Source organism: Theropithecus gelada, chromosome 14 (genome assembly GCF_003255815.1).
Source record: "Theropithecus gelada isolate Dixy chromosome 14, Tgel_1.0, whole genome shotgun sequence".
NCBI lineage: Eukaryota > Metazoa > Chordata > Mammalia > Primates > Cercopithecidae > Theropithecus > Theropithecus gelada.
Window position 1 is genome coordinate 6,599,266 of NC_037682.1, and position 22,879 is coordinate 6,622,144.

The 22,879-nt window shown below is 54.2% G+C and overlaps 1 protein-coding gene across 4 annotated transcripts in view; it reads right to left on the minus strand.

Moving 5' to 3' along the window:
• Window positions 1-22,802, minus strand: part of LRP5 (LDL receptor related protein 5) — a 136,988-nt gene extending 114,186 nt beyond the window's left edge. For 2 of the 4 annotated variants that reach the window (XR_003115670.1, XM_025357363.1), the window contains exon 1: window positions 22,614-22,755. Coding sequence is in view for 2 of the 4 variants with exons in the window: in XM_025357363.1 (XP_025213148.1) it covers window positions 22,614-22,695 (82 nt within the window). In the remaining 2 variants the exon portion in view is untranslated. Of the gene's footprint in view, window positions 1-22,613 lie in introns of all 4 variants that reach the window. The other 2 variants (XM_025357365.1, XM_025357364.1) reach the window with 1 other exon arrangement.
• Window positions 22,803-22,879: the final 77 nt, after the last annotated feature.

Sequence of the window (22,879 nt, forward strand, 5' to 3'; positions counted from 1 at the left end):
GCCGGGCGCGGTGGCTCAAGCCTGTAATCCCAGCACTTTGGGAGGCCGAGACGGGCGGATCACGAGGTCAGGAGATCGAGACCATCCTGGCTAACACGGTGAAACCCCGTCTCTACTAAAAAATATAAAAAACTAGCTGGGCGTGGTGGCGAGTGCCTGTAGTCCCAGCTACTTGGGAGGCTGAGGCAGGAGAATGGCATGAACCCGGGAGGCGGAGCTTGCAGTGAGCTGAGAGATCCAGCCACTGCACTCCAGCCCGGGCGACAGAGCAAGACTCCGTCTCAAAAAAAAAAAAAAAAAGAAAAAAGACAAGGTCACGTATCGATCAGTTGGCAAAAACGCTGTGACCCGAGGCTCACAGGAGCCTAGCCCTAGGATTCCCCTAGGAGCAATGGTTCAGTATTCAATAATTCAGGGTTCACAGTGACTTTATAGAGCATAACTTGCAAGAATAACAAGAACCAACTGTACGCGTGTATGTATACTCACACTTTTATTTTATTTTTATTTTTTCAGACAGAGTCTCACTCTGTCACCCAGGCTGGTGTAAAATGGTGCAATTTCAACCCACTGCAACCTCCACCTCCCAGGTTCAAGTGATCCTCAGCCTCCCAAGTAGCTGGGATTACAGGCGTGTGCCCCCACAACCGGCTAATTTCTGTATGTTTAGTAGAGATGGAGTTTCGCCTTGTTAGACAGGCTGGTCTCAAACTCCTAACCTCAAGTGATCCACCCATCTCGGCCTCCCAAAGTGCTGGGATTATAGGCACGAGCCGCCGTGCCCAGCCTACTACACTTTTATACACACATGCATCTGTGACTATTTCTCTATTTCTGTGCAGGTGTGTGTGGCAGTACCCACAGTCTCAGCCAGACAGTGTCTGGGTACTGTCTAGTCCGCGTTTGTAAGCACCTTCCCCGAAGTGCAAAGCCTGGCTTGTGTTACTGTCCATATGTTTACTTATTTGCTCAATCAATTTACTTATTGGCTCCATAACCAGCTTCCCATCTGCTCCAGTAGCCTCTGCTGTCAGTCACCTCTGCACCCTACCCCACCCTGCTTCCGGATGCTGGGTGCCAATCACCCCCGACACCTCTACATAGCAACCCCCTCTCGACACTCTGCTTCTTTATTTGGTATGTATGTATGTATGCATGTATGTATGTATTTGAGATGGAGTCTTACTCTGTTGCCCAGGCTGGAGTACAGTGGCACGATCCAGGCTCACTGCAATCTCTGCCTCCCGGGTCCAAGAGATTCCCCTGCCTCAGCTTCTCAAGTAGCTGGGATTACAGGCGCCCGCTACCATGCCCGGCTAATTTTTGTATTTTTAGTAGAGACAGGGTTTCACCACGTTGGCCAGGCTGGTCTCGAACTCCTGACTTCAAGTGATCCACCCGCCTTGGCCTCCCAAAGTGCTGGGATTATAGGTGTGAGCTACCGCCCCTGGCCTGCTTCTTTAAATGCCAGACACCAACATTTGTGCAGTGTGGCGGGAGAAAAGAATAGGGAGGAGAGCGCACTGCCGGCCCCTGCACTGAATCTGGGGGCAACTGCCATCTCCAGCTCCTGTCTTCCTATCCGTGAACATCTACTGCAGTCCTCTCTAATGTCCTTCTGTAAAGCTGTATTATGTTTTGCATACAGGCCTTGCACATTCGTTCTCAGATATAATCCACGTACTTTAGATAAAATTCAAACCATATTTTAAAAAATAAAACTAGCATGACTATAACAGAGTCTGCAACATTCTCACAGACTTTATGATAAAACATAAAACTTCAGAGATACTTAGGGTGGGGCAGGGACAATGCTGAAGGCTGCCTGGAAGCCTCTCCATCCCTGAGCCAGAATGTCCCATCTCCCCTTCAAGAGGAAATGTTTGAAAAAGCACTGATCTGGCTAAAATGATGGGGACCAGGGAGAAATCTGCGTGACTGTCAAAAGTACAAGTGAGCCGGTCTCCTCCATTCTGAGCACAGCAAAGTTCAGTCTCTCCAAGTCCAAGTAGCATATACCTGTTTGCCAAGAATAAAGTTCAGGTGTCTACAAGTGGCTGAAAATATTCACTGCTGGGCCATTAACAACATTCTTGGCAAAATCATACCTTAGCTTCTCGTGGAAATTTCTTAAGGTAGAAGAAACAGGAAACACCCAGACTCGCTTTTATGTAGACAGTTCCATGAAGCTAGGGCCTATCCCCACACCCACGTTTCAATCCTCTGCACGCAGCTCACAGCGCGTTCAACATCTACGCGTCTCTCCTACTGGGGTGGAGGTGGCCACTGAAACCCTCATGCAGCTACGACAACTGCAGTTTTGGCAACACAATTTCATGTTTTCCCTTGGGCTTTTACCCAAGTCGGTGACACAATTCTGCAGTTGTCTAAAGATTCAAAATGAGGGACTTGACATTTACAGCAATAATAAAATCTTGGGTTTCCTTTAACCAAGCACACGTTCTGCCTTTTATAGGAAGCTCTGCAAACTCAAGCTGGAGTGGGATACTTGCTGACATCTTCAAGCACCCCAGGAATAGCTCTGCTCCCCCATTTCCACCTTGGCTCAACTATCTATATCCCACCAATTCCCCCAACATCCCTCCAACTGTCCATCCATCCACCCAAGGACCTGCTAAGCCAGGAGGTCTCTCCCATCTACCCTGCAGCTTGGCCTCAGCCCCCAAGGGCTCTCTCTACATGAATCCCACCCCACAAGAGTAGACCAAGTCTCCGGTAGACCCCACCTTGACCACCTCCTTGCCTCTAGCCGTTCCCACCCCCTAAAAGCCCTCCCTGGTCTCCACACTCAGCTGATGAATACTTGGCTGAATGTGACCTGGCCTCCGGTATCCAGGTGAAGCCCACGTCCTCCGTGAGCCCGCCAGCTTACGCTGCCTCTGCACCTTCACTGGAGAGAGCCTGCACCTCACCTCCTCAGGGCAGGCATGGCTGATGCCACCCAGTGGAACCTGGTGCAGAGCAGGGCCTGGTGCAGAGCAGGGCTGTCTGCAGAGCAAGGCCCGGGTGCTCAGGTTGAGCACCTCCAATGCTGGCAGTGGACCATCCCTCCCATTCCAGGCGCTGTCTCCATCAACAGCGAGTAAGCTACTGACATTTGCATGACAATAATGAATAAATACCATCTTTTGCTTCAAATCCAGAATAGATGTGGCCAGGGTTGGCATATGACTGTTGGGAAAGGACAGTTTGCCTCTTCCCAAACCAACTTGGATTATAAAAAGCTTTTCTTACGACCACAAGAGCGGAGGAGCTCAGGGGCAGACAAAAGGAAGGCTGGCTGCAGAAGGCGGGACAGTGGGGCCTTCAGGGGTGGGTGGGGACAGAGAAAGCCTGGAGCTGCACCCCCAAGGTCTATGTACATCAGGTGCTGCAGAATAACACCACTTCTTCCAGCTTGGCCCCCACCTGCCCTCTCCCAGCCCAGTCACCCAGACAGCACCCCACTCGCCACACATACCTCGCATCTGCCACCTCACACGCACCAGCTTGGACTCCCAATGCAACCTCAAACCTGCCCTCGGCCTCTCAGCTCAGCCACCCCCATTCCTGTTGGCCCCTGGCCCCCCATCGAATTCTCTCTAATCCTAACGCACACACTTGCACACTCAAACACACACACACACACAGCCCGGAGGAAAACCATAATTAACGGAGGTCCAGGCAAGTTTCCCGAGCAGGGACCACATTTCAAAGGTCAGGGAAGCAGGTGAACAGGAAACATACAGAGGGCACATTTGGGGGTGGAGCAGGAAATAAGAAATCACTTGCAAAAGATAAAAAGAAAACGAGGTAGCTGGTTTCAGACACCTCTGAGCACACAGAACAGAACAGGCGCCTCCTGGTCTTCACTCAACGGAGAGATGGGCCAGGCAGGTCCCTGCTGCTCCACCGCAGAGCTGGGGGCGATGGCCCTGACACCAAGGCCCTGGGTCAGGCGGGGAGGCAGCTGTCCTCCTGCCTGTGCTCCCGGGCAGGGCCTGGCCCTACAAGGGAACTGGCCCAAGGCTCTGCTTGGCTACTCTGGAAAGTCCTGGGAGACAAGCAAAGGGCTTGCTACTTCCCTCCAAATGGCCCAGATGTGACAACTGTGAAGACGTCACACCAAAGCAAGGTGACAGAACAGTGTTGGTGACGTCAGGTATCAGCTTAGGCACGACTCCGCTTACCCGGACTCACCCATAACCTGCCCTCTCTTCCCAACCAGTAAAGGATGCCTAGGTAGAGGGGGACAAGGCCTGGAGCATAATTACCATTTTAAAGGCTCTGAAAAGTCCTGCAGTGAGGAAGCCTAGTTCACTTTCTCTCCCCTAGGATTTCCCAGCTGCACCTGATCACAGAACATTTTTTTTGTTTCCACTCAGGAAACATATTTTGAAAAACACTGGCCTAGAGGCAGAAGTGAAATGGAAAACACCAAAGTAAAACTGAAGAGGAGTCGCTGGGCAGGGAATGGTCGGAGGCGCCCTGAATCCTGGACCGATGGAGATCCCCAGCTCTGCATGGTCCCCTCCCTGGGCCCAGACCACCTCCCCCCATTCCCGGATAAGAAGGCTAATGCACACCAGGTGAAGGGCTTGCCTGGGCCACACCCCCGGGCTCGCCCCACACCAGTTGTGCTCCTGTGAGAACCAGTGACTTTCTTGATTTGGCTACTGCGGAATTGTTTGCAACTAACCACCCCAGATACAAATGACAAATGATCAGATATAAAGGACCCACGGGTCCCTGTGATGCGGCTTCATGCAGCCAGCACGGCTAGTGCCGTGCAGAACAAGAATGACCCCAGGCAAGTCCTCGCCTCCCAGACCCAGAATCCCATGGAGCCCACCAGGGCGGGTTCACAAGCACTGTCTGGGTCGGGCAGAGATTCCAGCAAGAGGAGGGAACATCCGTGCACCAGAGCCAGTTACCAGAAGTAAATCACCTGTTCCAAAACCCAGGCTGTTAATGGAGTCCATTGTTGACCGGAGCTGGGGTCTAGCTACGGAATACTGCCCAGCAGAGATCCTCCTGACAGAAAGCACTTTTTCCCAAAGCCATGGATCCTCCACTAACTGTGTTTTAATTGGGCGAACGTCTGTATCTCATTGCAGTGGCTGTGCACATGCTGACAAGGGGCTGGGGGCGGGGTGGGGAGCAGAGGCTCAGGGGCCTGGGAGGGAAGGAAACAGGCCACCAGGGCTCCCCAGAAGGCATGTGTCTCTCTCACAAACACACGCACGCACACACACGTGCACACATACTCTTCAAGTTCTGAGTTAGCAACTGTGGAATTTGACCAGCTCAGTGAGCCCAGGACAAGCTGCTAGGGAATATGACATTTGATTGATGTCTGCAAATGTGCGTTTTCACTAATTAGAAGGTTTAGGGCAGAGCAGAGAAAAATATGTATTTCAGAGTCCCAGTTTGACCTGCCAGAAACCCAGCCCGTTACTAACATTCTTATTTTCAACAAAATATAGCATTCTGATTACATACCATCTTGGTTCCACGCCTCCTGCCTTGCCAAGCCCCCGGAAGTGGCCCAAGGCCATGGCAAATAGTGAGAGAAACAGTCCCAGGGTGGAGACTGACTCAGGGGTGTCAGTCAGTGGGGGGCTGATGGCCGGTGGGAGGTCAGCAGTCATCACCCTCTCCTTGGGACAGTTGAGTAGCTCTCTCCCAGGGTCATGTGGCCACTCAGGTTCACATGGGAGGCGAGAGGAATGGCAGAGCCCAGGAGAGTGGCTCTGAAGTCACCATCCCCTCCAGGCCTCAGTGCCCTCACCCATTAAATGGGCAGGCTGAGGTCTGGGATGACACGGAGGGCTTGCACTTACTGAAACCCATGGGAGGCTACTCGCTGATTTCTTTTATTGATGGAAGAAAACACTTGTAATTGAAGTAGCAATTAAGAGGCAGGCACTGGAACCACCGTCTGCCGATTCCTAGTTTTGCCTGCATGAAACCAAGCAAGTTAATTGACCTCTCCCAGCCTCAGTTTCTTCATCTATAAAACTAGGGGAGGGATGGCCCCCAGCCCACAGGGCAGCTGAAAGGATTAAAGAAAATCAAACATCTCTTAGAGCCCGCCTGGCACACTGTGATACACAACAAATGTTAGCTATTTTTATCTATGAAGTCTAGATTTTATATCATGGGTGTTCTAAAGCAGGATACATTTATTTAAAAACAAGGATTTTCATTAAACACATACCCCACAGAAAGCAAACCCATGGAGACTGCTCTTAATTCAGGCCAGTGTTGAAACGACCCTCGACCCTAACTACAAGCTTCATACAGGTCTCTTGGCCGCCCTTCAAATCCAACTAAGGTGATACTTCTAAAGTGCTGTGCATGTGTTGTGTGTGCACCCACATGTGTGGGAAGGGGGGGCTCATGGATCCCTCAGGTACCCCACCCATGCAGTCTCAAGTCACAAAGCGACAGACGGAGCAGCCAAGGAAGGTCTGTGCCCTGCTGGACTCTCGTGAAGCCACCAACTCTACCTCTGCACCACGTCCTACAGACTGGGCTACCCTTTGGGTGGGGAACAGCATTTGATGCAAGAAAGGCAGACAGAAAAGGAAAAGGGCGAGTTCAACTCCAGGTAATGAAGACAGCACCAAGCCCCAGAGACCATAAATGCCATGCAGATGGAAACATTCACTGCAAGGCCACACGGCAAACTCAAGGATCCAGGGACAGAGGTGCAGACTGTGGTGCCCCGGAGCCTTGACCCTGCAAATTACCACCATGGGAAAGGAGGCTGCCGAACCCCCGACAGTCCGCTGGGCTGGCACAGACTCGTGGTTTCCATCGAGGTGGGAGGAGGTGGGACGTCCCAGCCCCTCCCCCATGCCCACTGCAGAGGGAAGCGGCCGTTTCCCCTGTGTGGTTACAAAGATCTCATTGTTCTTCCCCACAGAGAGGAAACTGGAGGACTGAGCTCAGAATGCATTTTGGAATTGGCAGAAAAGAACATCTGGGGAAGGAAACACATTTCAGAAACAAACATACCTTTGTACCAGCTTTTATTTTCCTTAAGTGTTGAAAAAAATAATAATAATAAAGACATGCCAAATTTATCATCACTCTACAAAATCCCTTTATTGAGCAAAACGTGGCAGCTCTGCTTTCAAATGATCTACTGTTCCTGGAAAATTGCAGCAAGGTGGATGCCAAGGCCCAAAGGCCCCCATCAGCAGCCAAACAAAAGACGCCACCTCGGGCTCCATGACACCGTCCCATGCCAGGGAACTGGACAGATATGGGGAATGCCACGGTTTGCCTTTAACCCCTTGCCTCCTGGTCTCTTGATGCATCTCAGAGGCTAACATTCTTTGAGGAACTGGCACTTCTTAGTTGTAAATATGCATGTGGTTTTGGGAGCTACCTGCAAAGTCCAGTGTTGACGATCAGCTCTGATTGCCTTGGAATCAAGTTGAAGAGTCGGGTCTGGAAGTTAACAGGAACTTAGAGAAGCTGAGCACCACGGTTTTGCAGGCCCTGGGTGAACTCTTCCACCAAGCATTCATTGTGGACTGACAGCACGCAAGGGGCTCTGCAGGCAGGTGCCCAGGATGAAACAGATTCGTCTGGGGGAAACCTGGAGGGAAGCTCCCTCTTTTTCCGAAGGCGCCGGGCCTAGCTTCATGGGTCCGTACCCTCCATGCCTGTCACACTTTCTGAGTCTCGTGTGGGAGCTGCTTCTGGTTCCTGACTTCACTCAGTCCTCATAGGAGGTGGAACTACTGTCACCCCATTTTACAGATGGGGAGACTGGGCACAAGGGGACCAAGAAACCAATGCAAAGTCACACTTCGGTGATCAGTGACAGGGGAGATCAACGCCCAGGTTCTTTCGGCCAAGAGTTAAATTGTTTTCATGCTGCCTAAGCGGGGGCAACTGAAAGACCCCTGGATATCTCTGCAAAAAGGGTCAAGCACAGGAGCCAGAGCCACTGGGTCAGATCTGCGGAGGCGCTGGGGTGACCTTCCCCATACCTGGAGGGATGCTTGTCCCCCCCTGGCCTTCACTGGGTCCCCTCAGGACTATGGCCTCACAGGACCTCAGCACAATCCCGGTCCTGTGCTCCAGGACAAGCCCTCTGTCTCCAGGACGATGAGGAAATGGAACCAAGAGGGGCTTGCTTCCGCCCAGTACCCACATTGCCCTTTCTCAGGGAGCAAGAACTGTCCTGGAGAGGACTTGGCTTTGGAGGGGGAGCCTGGGAGGCCAGTGAGTCAACAAGCCTCTCCTGCTCATGGTGGGATCCCACCCCAGGCCCCCACCTGCTGGGGCAGGCAGGGATGGGCAGCACCGCTTGGCCAGGGCAGATAACCCCCACCTTGGCCAGGGCGAGGGTAGGACACGTGGGCTCCAGCCTGGCCCCACCATCCCTGCACAACACTGAGCAAAGTCCACGTTCTCCTCAACCGGGTGTTGACATCTGCAGGACAGGAGCATGGATGTACAGAGCACTGAAGCCACACAGCAACCTAGGAGCGAGACTCCATGCCTCCCCGAGGACCCTCCCCTACCAGGAGGACCTTGCAGGCTTCCCGTGCGCTGCAAGGGCTCCAGTGTGGAGACACGTGTCTCCTACACAGCCAGGCCTAACGCTCGTGCAGCCGGGTCATCCCACCTGGGCTCACAGCTGGAGGGCCAGGAGCTTTGCGGGGTCTGCTGTCATCCCAGAGGCGATGGGGAGCCACAGCAGACTGTAGGAGACAGGGTGCCCCTCGCCCTCCACTTCAGAGGCCCCGTCTGGCCCACAGACTGGAGAGCGTATCTCTCAGTAACCACGGAGCGCCAACTATGCACGGCCTGGTCGGCAGAGCGGGGCAAAGGCACTGACCATCCACGACCAGGGCGAGGGAAGCCAGGCGGGCAGGGACCTCAGGCAGAAGGGGAAGAACCTGGTGCCCAGGCTGGCCCTGCCTTCCACAGTGAAGCTGACTGGGGAGGCGCTGATGCAGGGGGCCAGAAAGGGCTGCTGGTCAGCCGGGAGGAGCCCCCCACAGAGGAAGCAGTCAGCCCAGATGTAGAAGGCAGGGTCCCCTCAACAATGTCCTCTGAAAAGGAGAGGCGGGGACTGCTCTGGCGACACCTTCAAATAGATGGTCAGCCCCCAGCCATACTTCTGACAAGGCAGAGGCCCCCAGGGGAGGGGCACCTGCACCTGTTTCCCCAGACCCCCAGAGCCCACCCAACCCCATCCCACCAGGGCTCCAGCTACAAAATAAATGCCGAGGCCGGCTAGGCAAGGACGCACACTGAACAGGCTCTACCGACTGAACAGGCTCCACACCGTCAAGAGCGCAACCCGCAGGCCACGCTATGCAGAGCCGAGATGGTTTCAGCCAGCAGCCTTTCAGCCAAGCTGAGCAAGTCCACAGTCCCCGGGGGGTCCTCACCATGGAGCAGCAATTGCGATGCGATGGTAACCCTAACAGCTAACCGTCGCTGAGCCAGGCCCTGAGCCAGGTACTTTCCAACACCGCCTCTCTGCAGCCTCAGGACAAGCCTGTGGGAGCATAAAGATCACTCCCTATTACAGATGGGGAAACTGAGCCCCGGAGCAGTTAACATGCTTGTCCAAGACCGCAGAGCTAGAAGTGGGACAGAACAGCAGGTCAGGTGGGAACGGGTAAGGGGGGCCTGCATGGGCTTCTCTGGAGGCTTCGCAGACGCGCAACCCCCAGGGCCCCGACCCTGCAGCTCGCTGCAGCCCCCTCAGCTACTCCAGCAGACCTCGGGGTAAGGGAAGGAGGCTGGGAATACCTCGGGTGTCCGAAACAGCAGCTTCTGCTTGGAGGCCAGCGTTGCATAGTGCTGCCCAGCACACCCAAGTCACCTGTGCCACCTGCAGTGACCTTCCAGCATGCCTTGGTGACCAAGCTGGACTTAGGTACTACGGGCAGCCAAGCCCAGAACAGGACCCAACCATCCTCTTCACACCAACACAAAGCAAGAGGGGGCATTTCAACTGAGCGCGTGGGGGGCACTTTGAGTGGGTCCCTCTTGCTCAAGGGCCTCACGGATTACAGGGGTCAGGGCGTGACCCAATTCTGCATTCCCATCTGCCTTTCATCCTGCTCTGCCAACAACAGCCAGTGAGGCTGGGGACATCCCTGAACCTGTTTCCCACCTAAAACACATCATCCCGTTGGACCCCAGCCCTCCGGGAGAGGCCCTAATGCCTGACCGTGGTGAGATCAGATCACTGGGTAAGTACCCGGAGGGGCCTTGGTCAGGGACCAAGGGGTAGGGGGTGACAGGCGTGGTGGTATCCCGCCCTGGGCTGCAGTCTACCCTGACGGAGAAGGTCTGTGGTCAGAACCGGGCTGTGCAGGGCACAGGAGCCCAGAGGGACCCCCAGAGCTCACCTGGTGGTCTCTGAGCAGGGCTCCTTCGACCCTCAAAGAAAAGCAGAGCAAGGAGGCCAACCGGAGCCCGGCACCTAGCACCCAGTGGCATGCCAGACCTGCCTGGATCCTGGAGGAGATCTCTCATCACCCTCCAAGGCGGTCATGCCCAACCCAGGGACCCACAGCCCACAGGGCCGTGAAGGTGTACTGGGTCCAAGAAGGGCCTTCGATACTAAGAAGCCAAGTGGCACCTCCCGGTGTTGAGCAGGCGGAATCCCACCAGCTTCTGCTCTGCCGGCGAGCACGGCTGGACGATGAGCAGAAGGGGCTGTGGCTTAATAAACGTCACTTCCTTAAGAGGATAAAACTGCGAAGCAGATGGAAATTTTTTTTTTTTTTAATTAAAACTGGTGGCCACAGAGATGGAAAGCGCCTCTCGTCCCTCCCTCCCATTGTGAGCCATCCTTTGCACACCTCAAGCTGTTCACTGTCCAGGTTTCTCCTGAGGCGCTGCGGGCGGGTGAGAATCCATGAGCCCTCAGCCAGCTGTGGCACTCTGGAGTTCTGCCCCAGGCCATCGGGGCACACGCCGGGCACCCTGGGGACCATACAGGGCAGAGCCCAGCTGGGTCAGCACACAGGACCACACTGGGCACACAGTCTCTGAGCCTCCCCTGTGGACACAGCTCTCACTATCCCACCCCACTAAGTCCCGGGGGTCTGTCCCACAGGGTGATACGCTGTCACAGACCACTACCAGAGTCATGGTCTGCTGTTCTGCCTGCAGCCAGGTAGTCACCTGCTCCACAGGGACAGGCAACGCTGCACTTGGGGGCTGCTCTGTAGCAGGACTAGAGCTCCAGCAGCTCAGCCCTCCCGAGAGGGAGAACTCCGTGCTCGAAAAGAGGCAGACGCAGCGGATGGCACCACAGCCACCACAAGCCCACAGCACCCCGCATGGCAGGTCAGGAGTCCCTGACCACTCGCTCTTTGTGACCAGAGCTGCAGTGGAGTCGACGAGGCAAGGACTGTGGGTGGCAGTGGCCACAGCAAATGAATGAGTGTCCCAAGGGAGCAGGTGGCTGCAGGGAGGCACCGTCCAGGCCCAGGAGTTCTCCAGCACTGCAGCAAACTCCCGGGGCCCCCTGAGCAGTGACCAGGTCACAAGTGCACAAACTCCCAGGGGCACAACCTGGGAGGGTGACACTCTCTTCGTGTTCAAATTCTTGAGAACGCATTAAAAATATCACTCAGTCACCTACTCTCTAGTTTTAACTCAAAAGTACCAAAGTAGCCAGGCACGGTGGCTCACGCCTATAATCCCAGCACTTTGGGAAGCTTGAGGATCACGTGAGCCCAGGAGTTCCAAATGAGCCTGGGGAACACGGAGGGACCCCATTTCTATAAAAAAAAAGTTTTTTTAAAAAATTACCTGGGCATGGTGGTGTGTGCCTGTAGTACCAGCTACTCAGGAGGCTAAGGCGAGAGAATCATATGAACCCAGGGGAGGTAGAGGCTGCAGTAGGCTGTGATGGCACCACTGCACTCCAGCCTGGGCAACAGAGTGAGACTCTATCTCAAAATAAATTTAAAAATCACCAAGCCGGCTGGGCGCGGTGGCTCAAGCCTGTAATCCCAGCACTTTGGGAGGCCAAGACAGGCGGATCACGAGGTCAGGAGATCGAGACCATCCTGGCTAACCCGGTGAAACCCTGTCTCTACTAAAAAATACAAAAACCTAGCTGGGCGAGGTGGCGGGCGCCTGTAGTCCTAGCTACTCAGGAGACTGAGACAGGAGAATGGCATAAACCTGGGAGGCGGAGCTTGCAGTGAGCAGAGATCCAGCCACTGCACTCCAACCTGGGTAAGAGGGCAAGACTCCGTCTCAAAAAAAAAAAAAAAATCACCAAGCCAGGCGTGGTGGCTCACGTCTGTAATCCCAGCACTTTGGGAGGCTGAGGCAGGTGGATCACCTGAGTCAGGAGTTCGAGACCAGCCTGGCCAACATGGTGAAACTCTATCTCCACTAAAAATACAAAAATTAGCTGGGCATGGCGGCGGGCGCCTGTAATTCCAGCTACTCGGGAAGCTGAGGCAGGAGAATCTCTTGAACCCAGGAGGCGGAGGTTCCAGTGAGTCGAGATTGTGCTACTGCACTCAAGCCTGGGAGACAGAGCAAGACTCCATCTCAATAAATAAATAAATCAAAACCACCAAAACTTTTTAATATAAACATTATTCCATAATTCCTTTTTTGCATGATTAAAAATGTTTATATAAAGTTTTCTGAAAATGGTAAGAATGCCAAGTGAACACTGCAAATGCCCAAGCCCCTGCTGTGGCATCTCAAGGAGTCTGGGCCATAGGAGGCTGGTGGGTACCACATGGACCCGGGACTTCACAGTCAAGTCCCTTTGGGGTGCACTGGGTTTCCCACACCCCAGAAATATGGGCTTTTACTGCAGGAGCATGGGGGTCCTCACGCTTGGCCCAGAAGCTTTCTGTCACATAGCCAGACAGGTGTTCTACAACCTAGGCTAGATTTGGGGATGGCAGAGGGAGCTCATGCTCCAGCAGAATTCAAGCCAGAGGAGGTAAGGATGGGTAAGATCTGCTCCCTGGACAGATGAGGCCTTGGGCAGCCTCGGAACAGTTACTGATCATCTACCAGACATCACACTAGAGGCAGAAGGGCACACACGAAGACAGCCCCTGTCCTCAAGGCCCTCCCAGGCTGGGTGGACCATGGAAGGTTCCAGACGGATCTGGCAACAGAAGTGCCCACAACAGGGGCAGAAGATGGGCAGGCCTGCTCAAGGCAGCACGGCTTGCCAGGCCAAAAAGTTCCAACTTCAGACGCTGGAGAATGGGCACGACTATCTGAGAAATGGAAGGACATGATGAAAACTACTTGGAGAAAAATTAATCTGACCAGAGCATAAGATAAATGCGCAAATGGGAGGTTCCAGAAAGCAAGGAGACCAAGTAAAAGCTGATGTCATCGGCTCTGAATCTGGCCTTTCACTGAATATGCACTGCAGGGCCTGCAGGTGAAGCCTCAGAGCCCAGGGGGTCTGAGTGGAGGGAAGGGCAGGGGACAGGCCTTCCACTGGGCAAGGGACAGAGCTGGGGCCTGTGTCTACAGTGCTGAGAAGGAAGAGGCGTGGACGTCAGCTCAGAGGCTCCAGCTGAAGTGAGGAGGAGGCCAGGGCAGCACCCAGATCCAGACTCCTTTTGGGAAGCAAGTTCGCTCTGGGGGAGAGTTTGGAGAAATGGTCTTTACCCACAGAAGCAAGCCCCAAAATATGTCTTGCTCCAAAACTACCTCGTACAATGAGGACGTTAAGCTTCAGGTCCCCTAGAAGCTTAACAACCTGCTCCTTCCTGGAGCAGAACTCAAGGTGGCCAGAGCCTGGAAGGCACCCAGCACCCGGGCTGGTGTGTTCCAGCCCAGGCCACGTGCTCACATAGCTATTAATGCCCCGTTGAGCAATTTCCTGAGAGCTTTGCCAGGCAGGTACCGCCTCCCCATCTGGACTAATAGAGGGGTACATCCCAGGGAAGAAATGAAAGGTGCCCACATTTTGCTCTGGGATGAACAAGGGGAGGGGAGTGATAATTAACTCAGTAATTATATTTGCCCTTGGGCTAATGCTAAAATTAGTGTGCATTAGTGTTTCTTTCCTGAGCAGACACTGGAGTGAGCTGGGCAGCAGGAGTGGCTCGGGCAAGTCAGCACAAAGGGCACCTCCAGTGCCTTCCACAAATGTCAGCAAAACCCACAAATGTCAAGGCCGGCTCCACTGCACCGGGCAGATGAATTCACTTCCACAGTCTGATACTGCCAGCTCATCGGAGGCCACTTAAAATCCAGCCCTCTGACACCTGCTGGGTATCACCATTTACTGTCCCCAGATCAAGGGATCAAAGGGTGGAAAGTGATAAGATGGCTCTGAAGTTCACCACAAAAGCATAAACGTGCAAGAAGAGCCAACATGACTTTTGAAAAGGACAATGAGGTGGGAATTTACACAACTGATCTCAAAATATGGTCTGATGCTTCAGAGATGGAGACAGCAGCGTTCTGGTACAGAAAGATACCCACAGGCCATGGAGCACAGTGAAGGGTCTGGAATCAGGACCCAGGTATCTGTGGACACTACATGTAAAAGAGCAGCATTTACAATGAATGAACAAGATGGACCATCCCAACAAGGTGTTGGACAACTCCCTATTTACTGGCCAGACCCCTACCTCATACCATATACCAAAAAAAAAAAAAAAAAAAAAAAAAAAAAAACCCCGGACAGAATATCTGAATGTAAAACACAAAACAGTAACACTCCTGGAAGAAAATAATGGAGAATATATTTGTAATCTGGAGGTGGAGGAACAAGGGATAGGAAAAAAGCCATAGGGAAAAGATAGAGTTCTGATTACATGAAGCTTCTTAATGACTTTATGATAATGTACCACCAGAAACAAGGATGAAGGACTAGCTACAGACCAGCAGTGAAACCTGAAACAAACAGAACAAGAATTAAAGTCCACACCAAATAAAGACCTCCCACAAATCAGTAAGAAAAAGACAAACAGGTCAGCATGGTAGCTTACGTCTGTAATCCCAGCACTTTGGGAGGCGGAAGTGGGCAGGTCACTTGAGGTCAGGAGTTCGAGACCAGCCTGGCAAACATGGTGAAACCCTGTCTCTACTAAAAATACAAAAATTAGCCAGGCGTGGTGGTGCATGCCTGTAGTCCCAGCTACTTGGGAGGCTGAGCCAGGAGAACAGCTGGAACCCAAGAGGCGGAGGTTGCAGTGAGCCGAGATGGCGATCGCACCATTGTACTCCATTGAGGACAGAGCAAGACTCTGTCTCAAAAAAAAAAAAAAACAAAGAAAAGAAAAAGACAAACAACAGAAAAATGGGCCAAGGATAAGTGTAGGCAATTTGCAGAAAAGTAAATACCAATAAACCAGAAATGAGGGTTGTGCAAATCAAAAGGTGTTATAATTTTTAACCAAATTGCAACCGAAAAAAAAACCCAAAAACCAAAATCTTGTAATTGCTAGCATCAGAGAGGATATAGGAAAGTGTGTGTTCTCATAGATGCTTGCAGGTATGAACTGGCACAGCCTTGTAGGAGTTATATATGTATGTATGTATGTATGTATGTATTTGAGAGAGGGTCTCACTCTGTTGCCCAGGCTAAATCTGTTACAGTGCCATGACCATGGCTTACTGCAGCCTTGACCTCCTGAGCTCAAGAGATTTTCCCACCTCAGCCTTTCAAGTAGCGGTGACTACGGGAGTATGCAATCATACCCAGCTAATTTTTTAAGTTTTTTGTAGAGATGGGGTCTCCCAGTGTTGCCCAGGCTGATCTCAAACTCCTGGACTCAAGTGATCCTCCTGCCTCAACCTCCCAAAGTGCTGGGATTACCTGGGTAAGCCACCATGCCTGGCCTCAGTATCTTTAAAAACAGAAATGGACACTCTTTGACTAGCAATGTATCCTATAAAAACACTTATACACGTGCAGAGACACACGAGCAAGCATGCCTTGTAATAGCAATGAAGGCTGGAAAAACGCCTCCATCAGGTAAATGCTATAAAGTGCACCTGTGTACTACAAAATGGCACTTGGCTTTTAACAACAGCAAAGATAGAAAAGTAAAAGTACAAAGTAGGGTGTGGTGGCACATGCCTGCAGTCCCAGCTACTCAGGAGGCTGAGATGGGAAGAGCCTTTGAACCCAGGAGTTGGAGGCCAGCCTGGGCAATAGTAAGAAAAAATAAAATTAAATCGTAATAATAAAACAGGCTGGGCACAGCAGCTCATGCCTGTAATCCCAACACTTTGGGAGGCCGAGGTGGGAGGATCGCTTGATCCCAGGAGTTCAAGACCAGCCTGGGCAGCAAAGCAAGACGCCCATCTCAACGACAAATTTTTAAAAATTACCCAGGCAGGCTGGGCACAGTGGCTCATGCCTGTAATCCCAGCACTTTGGAAGGCCGAGGCAGGCAGATCACTTGAGGTCAGGAGTTCGAGACCAGCCTGGCTAACGTGGCAAAATCCTGTCTCTACTAAAAATACAAAAATTAGCTAGGTGTGGTAGCGGATGCCTGTAGTCCCAGCTACGGAGGCACAAGAATCGCTTGAACCAGGGAGGCAGAGGTGGCAGTGAGCCGAGATTGTGCCACTGCACTCTAGCCTGGGCGTGAGACTCCTGTCTCAAAAAAAAAAAAGAGAAGGAGCCGGGCACTGCAGGGTGAGGGAGGGCACAGAAGCAGCACCTCTTCTGGGGGCACCCCCAATTCCTAGCGGTCCAGAGGCCTCAGGATCCTGAAGGAAGAAAAATGTGAAGCCCTGTGCTGGAAGAGGCCATGGAGATTGGAAATAGCTGGTTCCATTTTACAGAAAAAGGAAACCGAGGCCCTCAGAAGGTGAGTGCCCCCCTAGTGCCCCACAGGGAGGCACAGAGAGGGCTCTGAGCCCTGCGGGGCCCTGGATTCTTGCAATGGGGTGGAGGGGAGCTTGTGCCACCCCCGCCAGGCACCTTCTCAGGAGAGGAGCCGTTATCACATCCTTGAAGGAGACCTTGAGCCCCCAAAAAGGCTAAAAACCACTTTCCTCCTTGAGTGAACCTTTGCCTCAGTTTAACCACAAGAACAATTACATTGAGGCTGGGCGCAGTGGCTCATACCTGCAATCCCAGAACTTTGGGAGGCTGAGGCGGGTGGATCGCTTAAGCCCAGGAGTGCAAGACCAGCCTGGGCAACATAGTGAAACCCTGTCTCTGCAAAAAATTAACAAAATTGGCTGGGCGTGGTGGTGCACACCTGTGGCCCCAACTATTTGGGGGCTGACGTGAGAGGATCGCTTCAGCCCAGGAGGTAGAGACAGCAGTGGGCAGTGACTGTATCCCTGCACTCCAGCCTGGGCAACAGAGCAAGACTCAAAAACAAAAACAAAAACAAAAAAAATTTAAATCTCAAAAAAAATTACATTAAGGCAAACTAAAAGCAGATGTTTTATATATACACACACACACACACACACACACACACATATATAAAATTAAATACACTCCAATAGAGCAAATAAGAAAATACCCAGAAAGCACAATCCCCGCACCCCCAAGACAACCTCCCAGGGGGTCCACAGCAGGAGACCCCAAGCATGAGGGACACAGAACAGTGTCCCTGTGGCAGAACCTCCGGCCCATCAGGCTCAGTCAGAAAATAAGGCTCCTGCTACTCTGACAGCAAGAGGCACAGTCACCCAGTAGCCACGGGCTCTGGAACACGAGCCAGGCCAGCAAAGTGTCAACCGCCCCCTACAAGGCGACAGGCGAACCAGGACAAACTGGAAACCAGAGACTGGACCTGGAACACAGGGACCACCACACAGGGCTTGGGAATGAGCAGGGACCACGGAGCACCACCCATGTGCCTAAGAGCAGCCCATCTGCACATGCCTCTGCATGACTTAGGGGCGCAGGGAGCCCTCCAACCCCCAATCCAGGAAGGCAGCCCCCACTTACCCAGGTGGGGCAGGAAGGGATAGGACCAGCATCCAGCTCTGCTCCTAACTCAGGACTCCAGGCCCCCTTGGGGGCAACCAGCACAGAGCTCAGACCCCAAATATCTTCACCCACCTCCTGGTCCCCATCTGGACAAGGGTGCTAGGGACTGGCTCTCAGTCACACCCTCAGGGTACTCTTCAAAGGACAGCTGGATGCCCCAGGCCAGGAGCTTTTGGCCCCCAGCTCCCTCACCCCAGCACGGGCAAGATGGACACCATCATCCCAATTTTGCAGATGAGGAAACTGAGGCTGAGGGCCGGCACATGGCTCTCCAGAGCTGAAGAGAATGCAGAGAGCAGCCGGAGCCAGCCGGTGGGTCCCCTGGGGCTGGCTCATAGCAAGCCACAGCTGCCTCCGCCCATCACACTTGGACCTCGCTGCCCCCAGGACAGCCCTCCAGGGCGGCCTGGCACAGAGCCCATACCCTGCTGCTTCCTGAACAAATAAGTGAACGAAGCCACCAAGCCGAGGAGCTGGATGCAGCCCCGGCTCCCGCCAGGGCCTCCCCAATGAACTCCCCGTTTGGAGAGCACATTAAGTGTCTCCAAGGCCTCCCAAACCACAAATGTCCGGCTGTCTCAAGGCTTCTGTAACCTGAACTTGGCCCTCACTCTGCCCGCCCAGCACTCCTCTCAGGGCTCAGGCCCCTCCTCCCCAACTTGTCCCCATCACCTGGCTCATTCCTGAACCTTGGCAGGAGAGTCTCAGGCCAGATCCTCCCACTGGCCACCTCCAGCAGGATGCAGGATGTATGAGCCCTGCTCGTGCTGGCTGGGAGACGCAACCAAGCAAGATCAATCCAATCAGTGGATGAACTGACAAATTTAATGTGGTCCCTCCACACAGTGGAATATTATTCAGCCATAAAAAGGGCTGAAACAGGCCGGGCGCGGTGGCTCACACCTGTAATCCCAGCACTTTGGGAGGTCGAGGCTGGCAGCTCATTTGAGGTCAGGAGTTCAAGACCAGCCTGGCCAACATGGTGAAACCCCCGTCTCTACTAAAAATAAAAAAATTAGCCGGGCATGGTGGCAGACACCTGTAATGCAAGCTACTCGGGAGGATGAGGCAGGAGAACCGCTTAAACCCTGGAGGCAGAAGTTGCAATGAGCCGAGATTGCACCACTGCACTCCAGCCTGGGCAACACAGCAAGACTCCATTTCAAAAAAAAAAAAAAAAAGGCTGAAACACCCATAGGTGGTACTACTTGGGTGCCTCCTGAAAACGTTACAGTAACCAAGGAAGTCAGCCACAAAAGACGAAAGACGCATTGTAAGATTACCTTCATACAAAATGCCCAGAACAGGCAGAACCATAGACGCAGAAAGCAGACTGGTGTTCACCAGGGGATCCAGGGAGAGGGAATGGGAAGTCACTGTGTAACGGGTATGAGTTTTATTTTGGGGTGATGGAAATCTCCTATAACTTGAGAGAAGTGATGGTTGTAAACATTGTGAATGTACTAAATGCCTGCCTTGTATACTTTAATATTTTATATTATGTAAGTTTCCCTCAATTTAAAACAAAATCAACTCAACACCCTTCACCTAAGAAAGATCTGGCTTTAGCTTGCATTTCCTGCAATTCCTGCCTAAAGCCTTCCAGAAGCTTCCGCTGCCTTGTGGCTCACAACCAGACTCCACAGCATGATCTGGCCTCTAAGGACCTCTCACAGGCCACCCCGAGAGTGAAGGAGCACCTGTGGGCCCACCTCTGCATAGCTTCTTCCCCTGTCCTCCCCTCTACATAGAGAGCCCTGCCTGCAGGGGCGGGGCCTTATCTGCCATTCTATCGCACTCAACCCCAGCACTTCACATGGTAGCAGACACCAAAGCCAAACAGCAACAGCATTTTACTGGGCCAGGTGCACGTTAACTCACTGAATTCACGGTAGGAAGGATTCTATCCCCATTTTACAGGGGAGAAAACTGAGGCACACAAAGGTAGCGTCAGCTTCCCAAGCTTCCCAGCACAGATTGCAGCCAGATCCCAGGCTGGAATCAGGCCCTGGGCGCAGGGGCTCTGTCCACAGTGCTAACTACTCCTGCCCCTGAGGGCTGCAGCAGTGAGTGAGTTGGTCAGTGGACTGGATGTCCAAGGTTACAAGACTATTGTAATAACAGCCGCTAGACTGGCCGGGGCCAGAAAGATCAAGGACTCTGACACACAACTGCGCTCACTGCAGCTCTGCTGCTGCCAGTCCCCCACCTGGGCTGGGGATGGGACTAAAGGTCTCACACAGGGCACTCAGGGCTCTCCACAGGCTGGGAGAGGAGCGGGGCGAGACGACAGAAACTAGGTATGGTGCCCGAAGTCAAACAGCTACTGAGCATGTAAACCCAGGTGGGTCTGACCCCCTCTGTCCTGCAACCCGTCACTGCAAGGGAGAAAGCACCTCAGAGGCCTCGCCTGCCTGCACCCCCCACCCCTGTGTGTGAGTTCTACTAAATGCCTGAGCAGTGACACAGCAGGGCTGAAATTAAACGAGTTCCAAAAACGACAGGAAGCGCGAGGTGGATCTCCCCAGAAAAGTGCCGAACAAATGCTGGATCGGGTTCACGGGGAATTTCTTGGAACTGAAGAGGGGAGTTAAACACACGGGGCCCTGCTTTGGAGGGGACTCTCTCAGGGTGCTCCACACAGCACTTGGTTAACCCCACTCAGCCCTGCTGGGTCTCCCAGAGGGCCCGGCCCCGGCCTTGGGCATCTACAGGAGGAACCTCCAAGGGGAGAGATGGTGCCTGGACAGGCCAGCCCTGGAACAAGCACTTGGGCCCCGAGGAGAGAGGCCTAGGGCTTGGGAGCTAGGGAAATTCTCAGCACTGGGACCACTAGAACAAAGCCATTTCCGTGGGTTCACAGCTTCCAATTGCAACAGGAAGCAATCAGGAAAAATAATTAGCTGCCCACTTACTGGCTTTGCTGGGGACCGAGGCATGCATCTCACACGGAAAACCAGGGACATAACATCGAAACCGTTCTGCAGAAAGATTCCTCCCTTTCCTTCCATTTTAGGACTGGATCACCACATTCGCCGGGGCTCCCAGGCCTTGCAGCCTAATGTTAAAATAATCAACTCTATTTTTGCCTCACACACAACTGAACTCCACAGCTGTAATTCTTTCTCCTTAGGGGCTCGAACCACATGGACGACAGGCATTTGACTCCAGCAACAGCACCCCAAAATGTGCACAAAACCCAAAACTGCAATGAGGTGAAAGGCAACGTGGTCCGCTTAGAAACCCCCTCTTTAAAACACACTGCTTCCCCAAAAACCCTTTTGCCTCCTTGACCCAGGCATTTCCGGAAAAAGGAGCGGCACTGGCCTGTACTCCCCAGATATTGTCGCTGTTTTGTCTTCACCTTGTTTTGCTAGCTCCAGACAAGGCCCCAAAATGTAAACACGCTCCGGAAAGAGGCAGATTTGGGGTGAAACTGTCCATAGAATCTCTAGGCTTGGGTCAGAGGCAGCAGGACGTGAAACAAACGCCAGGCTCCTCCTGTTCCCCGCTGCCCCCTACACCTCCAGGCAGAGGCTGCAGCCCGGGGGATCTGACTACAGGGCTACCCCCCTGCACCATCCACACTGGAAATATTCAGGGAGACAGCTGTTTGCCTTAAGGAGGCCCAGACAAAGGGGCCCGAGGTCCTCCCTGCTAAACTGCCACAAACAAAACAGGAGCCCGGGCGTGCACAGGCACTTGCGGCCGGCCGTGCCACTTGGCCGGTCATACTCCAGAAAAACAAAACACGCACATCTGAAGAGAATGATTTAGGTAGCGAGAGGCTTGCTTGAAAAACCACATGGCAATCTCCAAATTAAAAGAACATGTGTAGCGTTTCACAACTGCTTAAGTTTCCTGAGTCCTCCTGACCTCAACTCCACCCCTTGGGAAACACCAAAAGTTGGAGAGAAAGTTCCCCGGCCCTACCTCTCCCCACGGGCGTGTACAACTGAGGCACGAGCCCGCCTGCCCCACTGTCCCGCGCTCTGGGACCACGTCACCCCCGTGTAGCCGACCCAGGGAGGGACAACATCTGGGGCCCCGGCGGCCACACGGGGCATTCGGGTCGCCCGAGCACCTGGCAGGTGTCAGTCCGCTTGAAAACCCACAGCCACGCGGCTCACAGGCGCAGCGCCACCGGCCAGGCCGCCCCGCGCCGGGGCTCAGAACTTTCTCGCTGCAACTTCACCGTCCTCGGAGCACGCGGGCCGGCCGCGCGGCCGCTGGAAACAGGCTGGCGAACCGGCTCCCTGGGCCAGGCCCGCCTCCGTGCCCCAATTCCCCGCTCGGTGCCCGGCCCGGGCCACACGGGCCCAGCGCGGGCTCGGCTCCCGGCTAAACGCGGGCGCGGGCAGGTGAAGACCCGCCCGCGCCGCACCTGGCGGAGCGGGCGCCGCCCGCACGCTCTCCTGGCTGTCCCGGGACGCGGCGTCCCCGGGGAGGGCCCGGGCGGGGAGACAAAGGGCCCGCGCGCGGCGGGGACGCCGGGGACGGCAGGGGGGTCCCGGGCGCGCGCCCCAACTCGCCCCCAACACGCCAAGTCGCTTCCGAGGCGGCGGCGGCGCCCGCGCACTTGGCCGCGGGGCCGCCGGGGCCATTGTCCGAGCAGCCCGCGGCTCCCGGCCGGCCCGCGCCCACCTACCCGCGGCGGGGGCCGGGCAGCCGCACAGCGCCAGCAGCAGCAACAGCAGCGGCCACGGCGGCCCGGGCGGCGCTGCCTCCATGTTGTCCGGCGGCCGGACGGGCCCGCGCCGCGCTCACTCCGGCTCCATGGCGCGGCGGCGGCGGCTCCTCGCGCGGCTCCCGGCGCCTCCGCCTCCCCCCCTCGGGCGCCGCGGACCAGGACGACGGGGAGGAGGGAGCTGGGCGCGCGGGAGCGGAAGCCGCGCCGCGTCTCCGCCCCCCGCC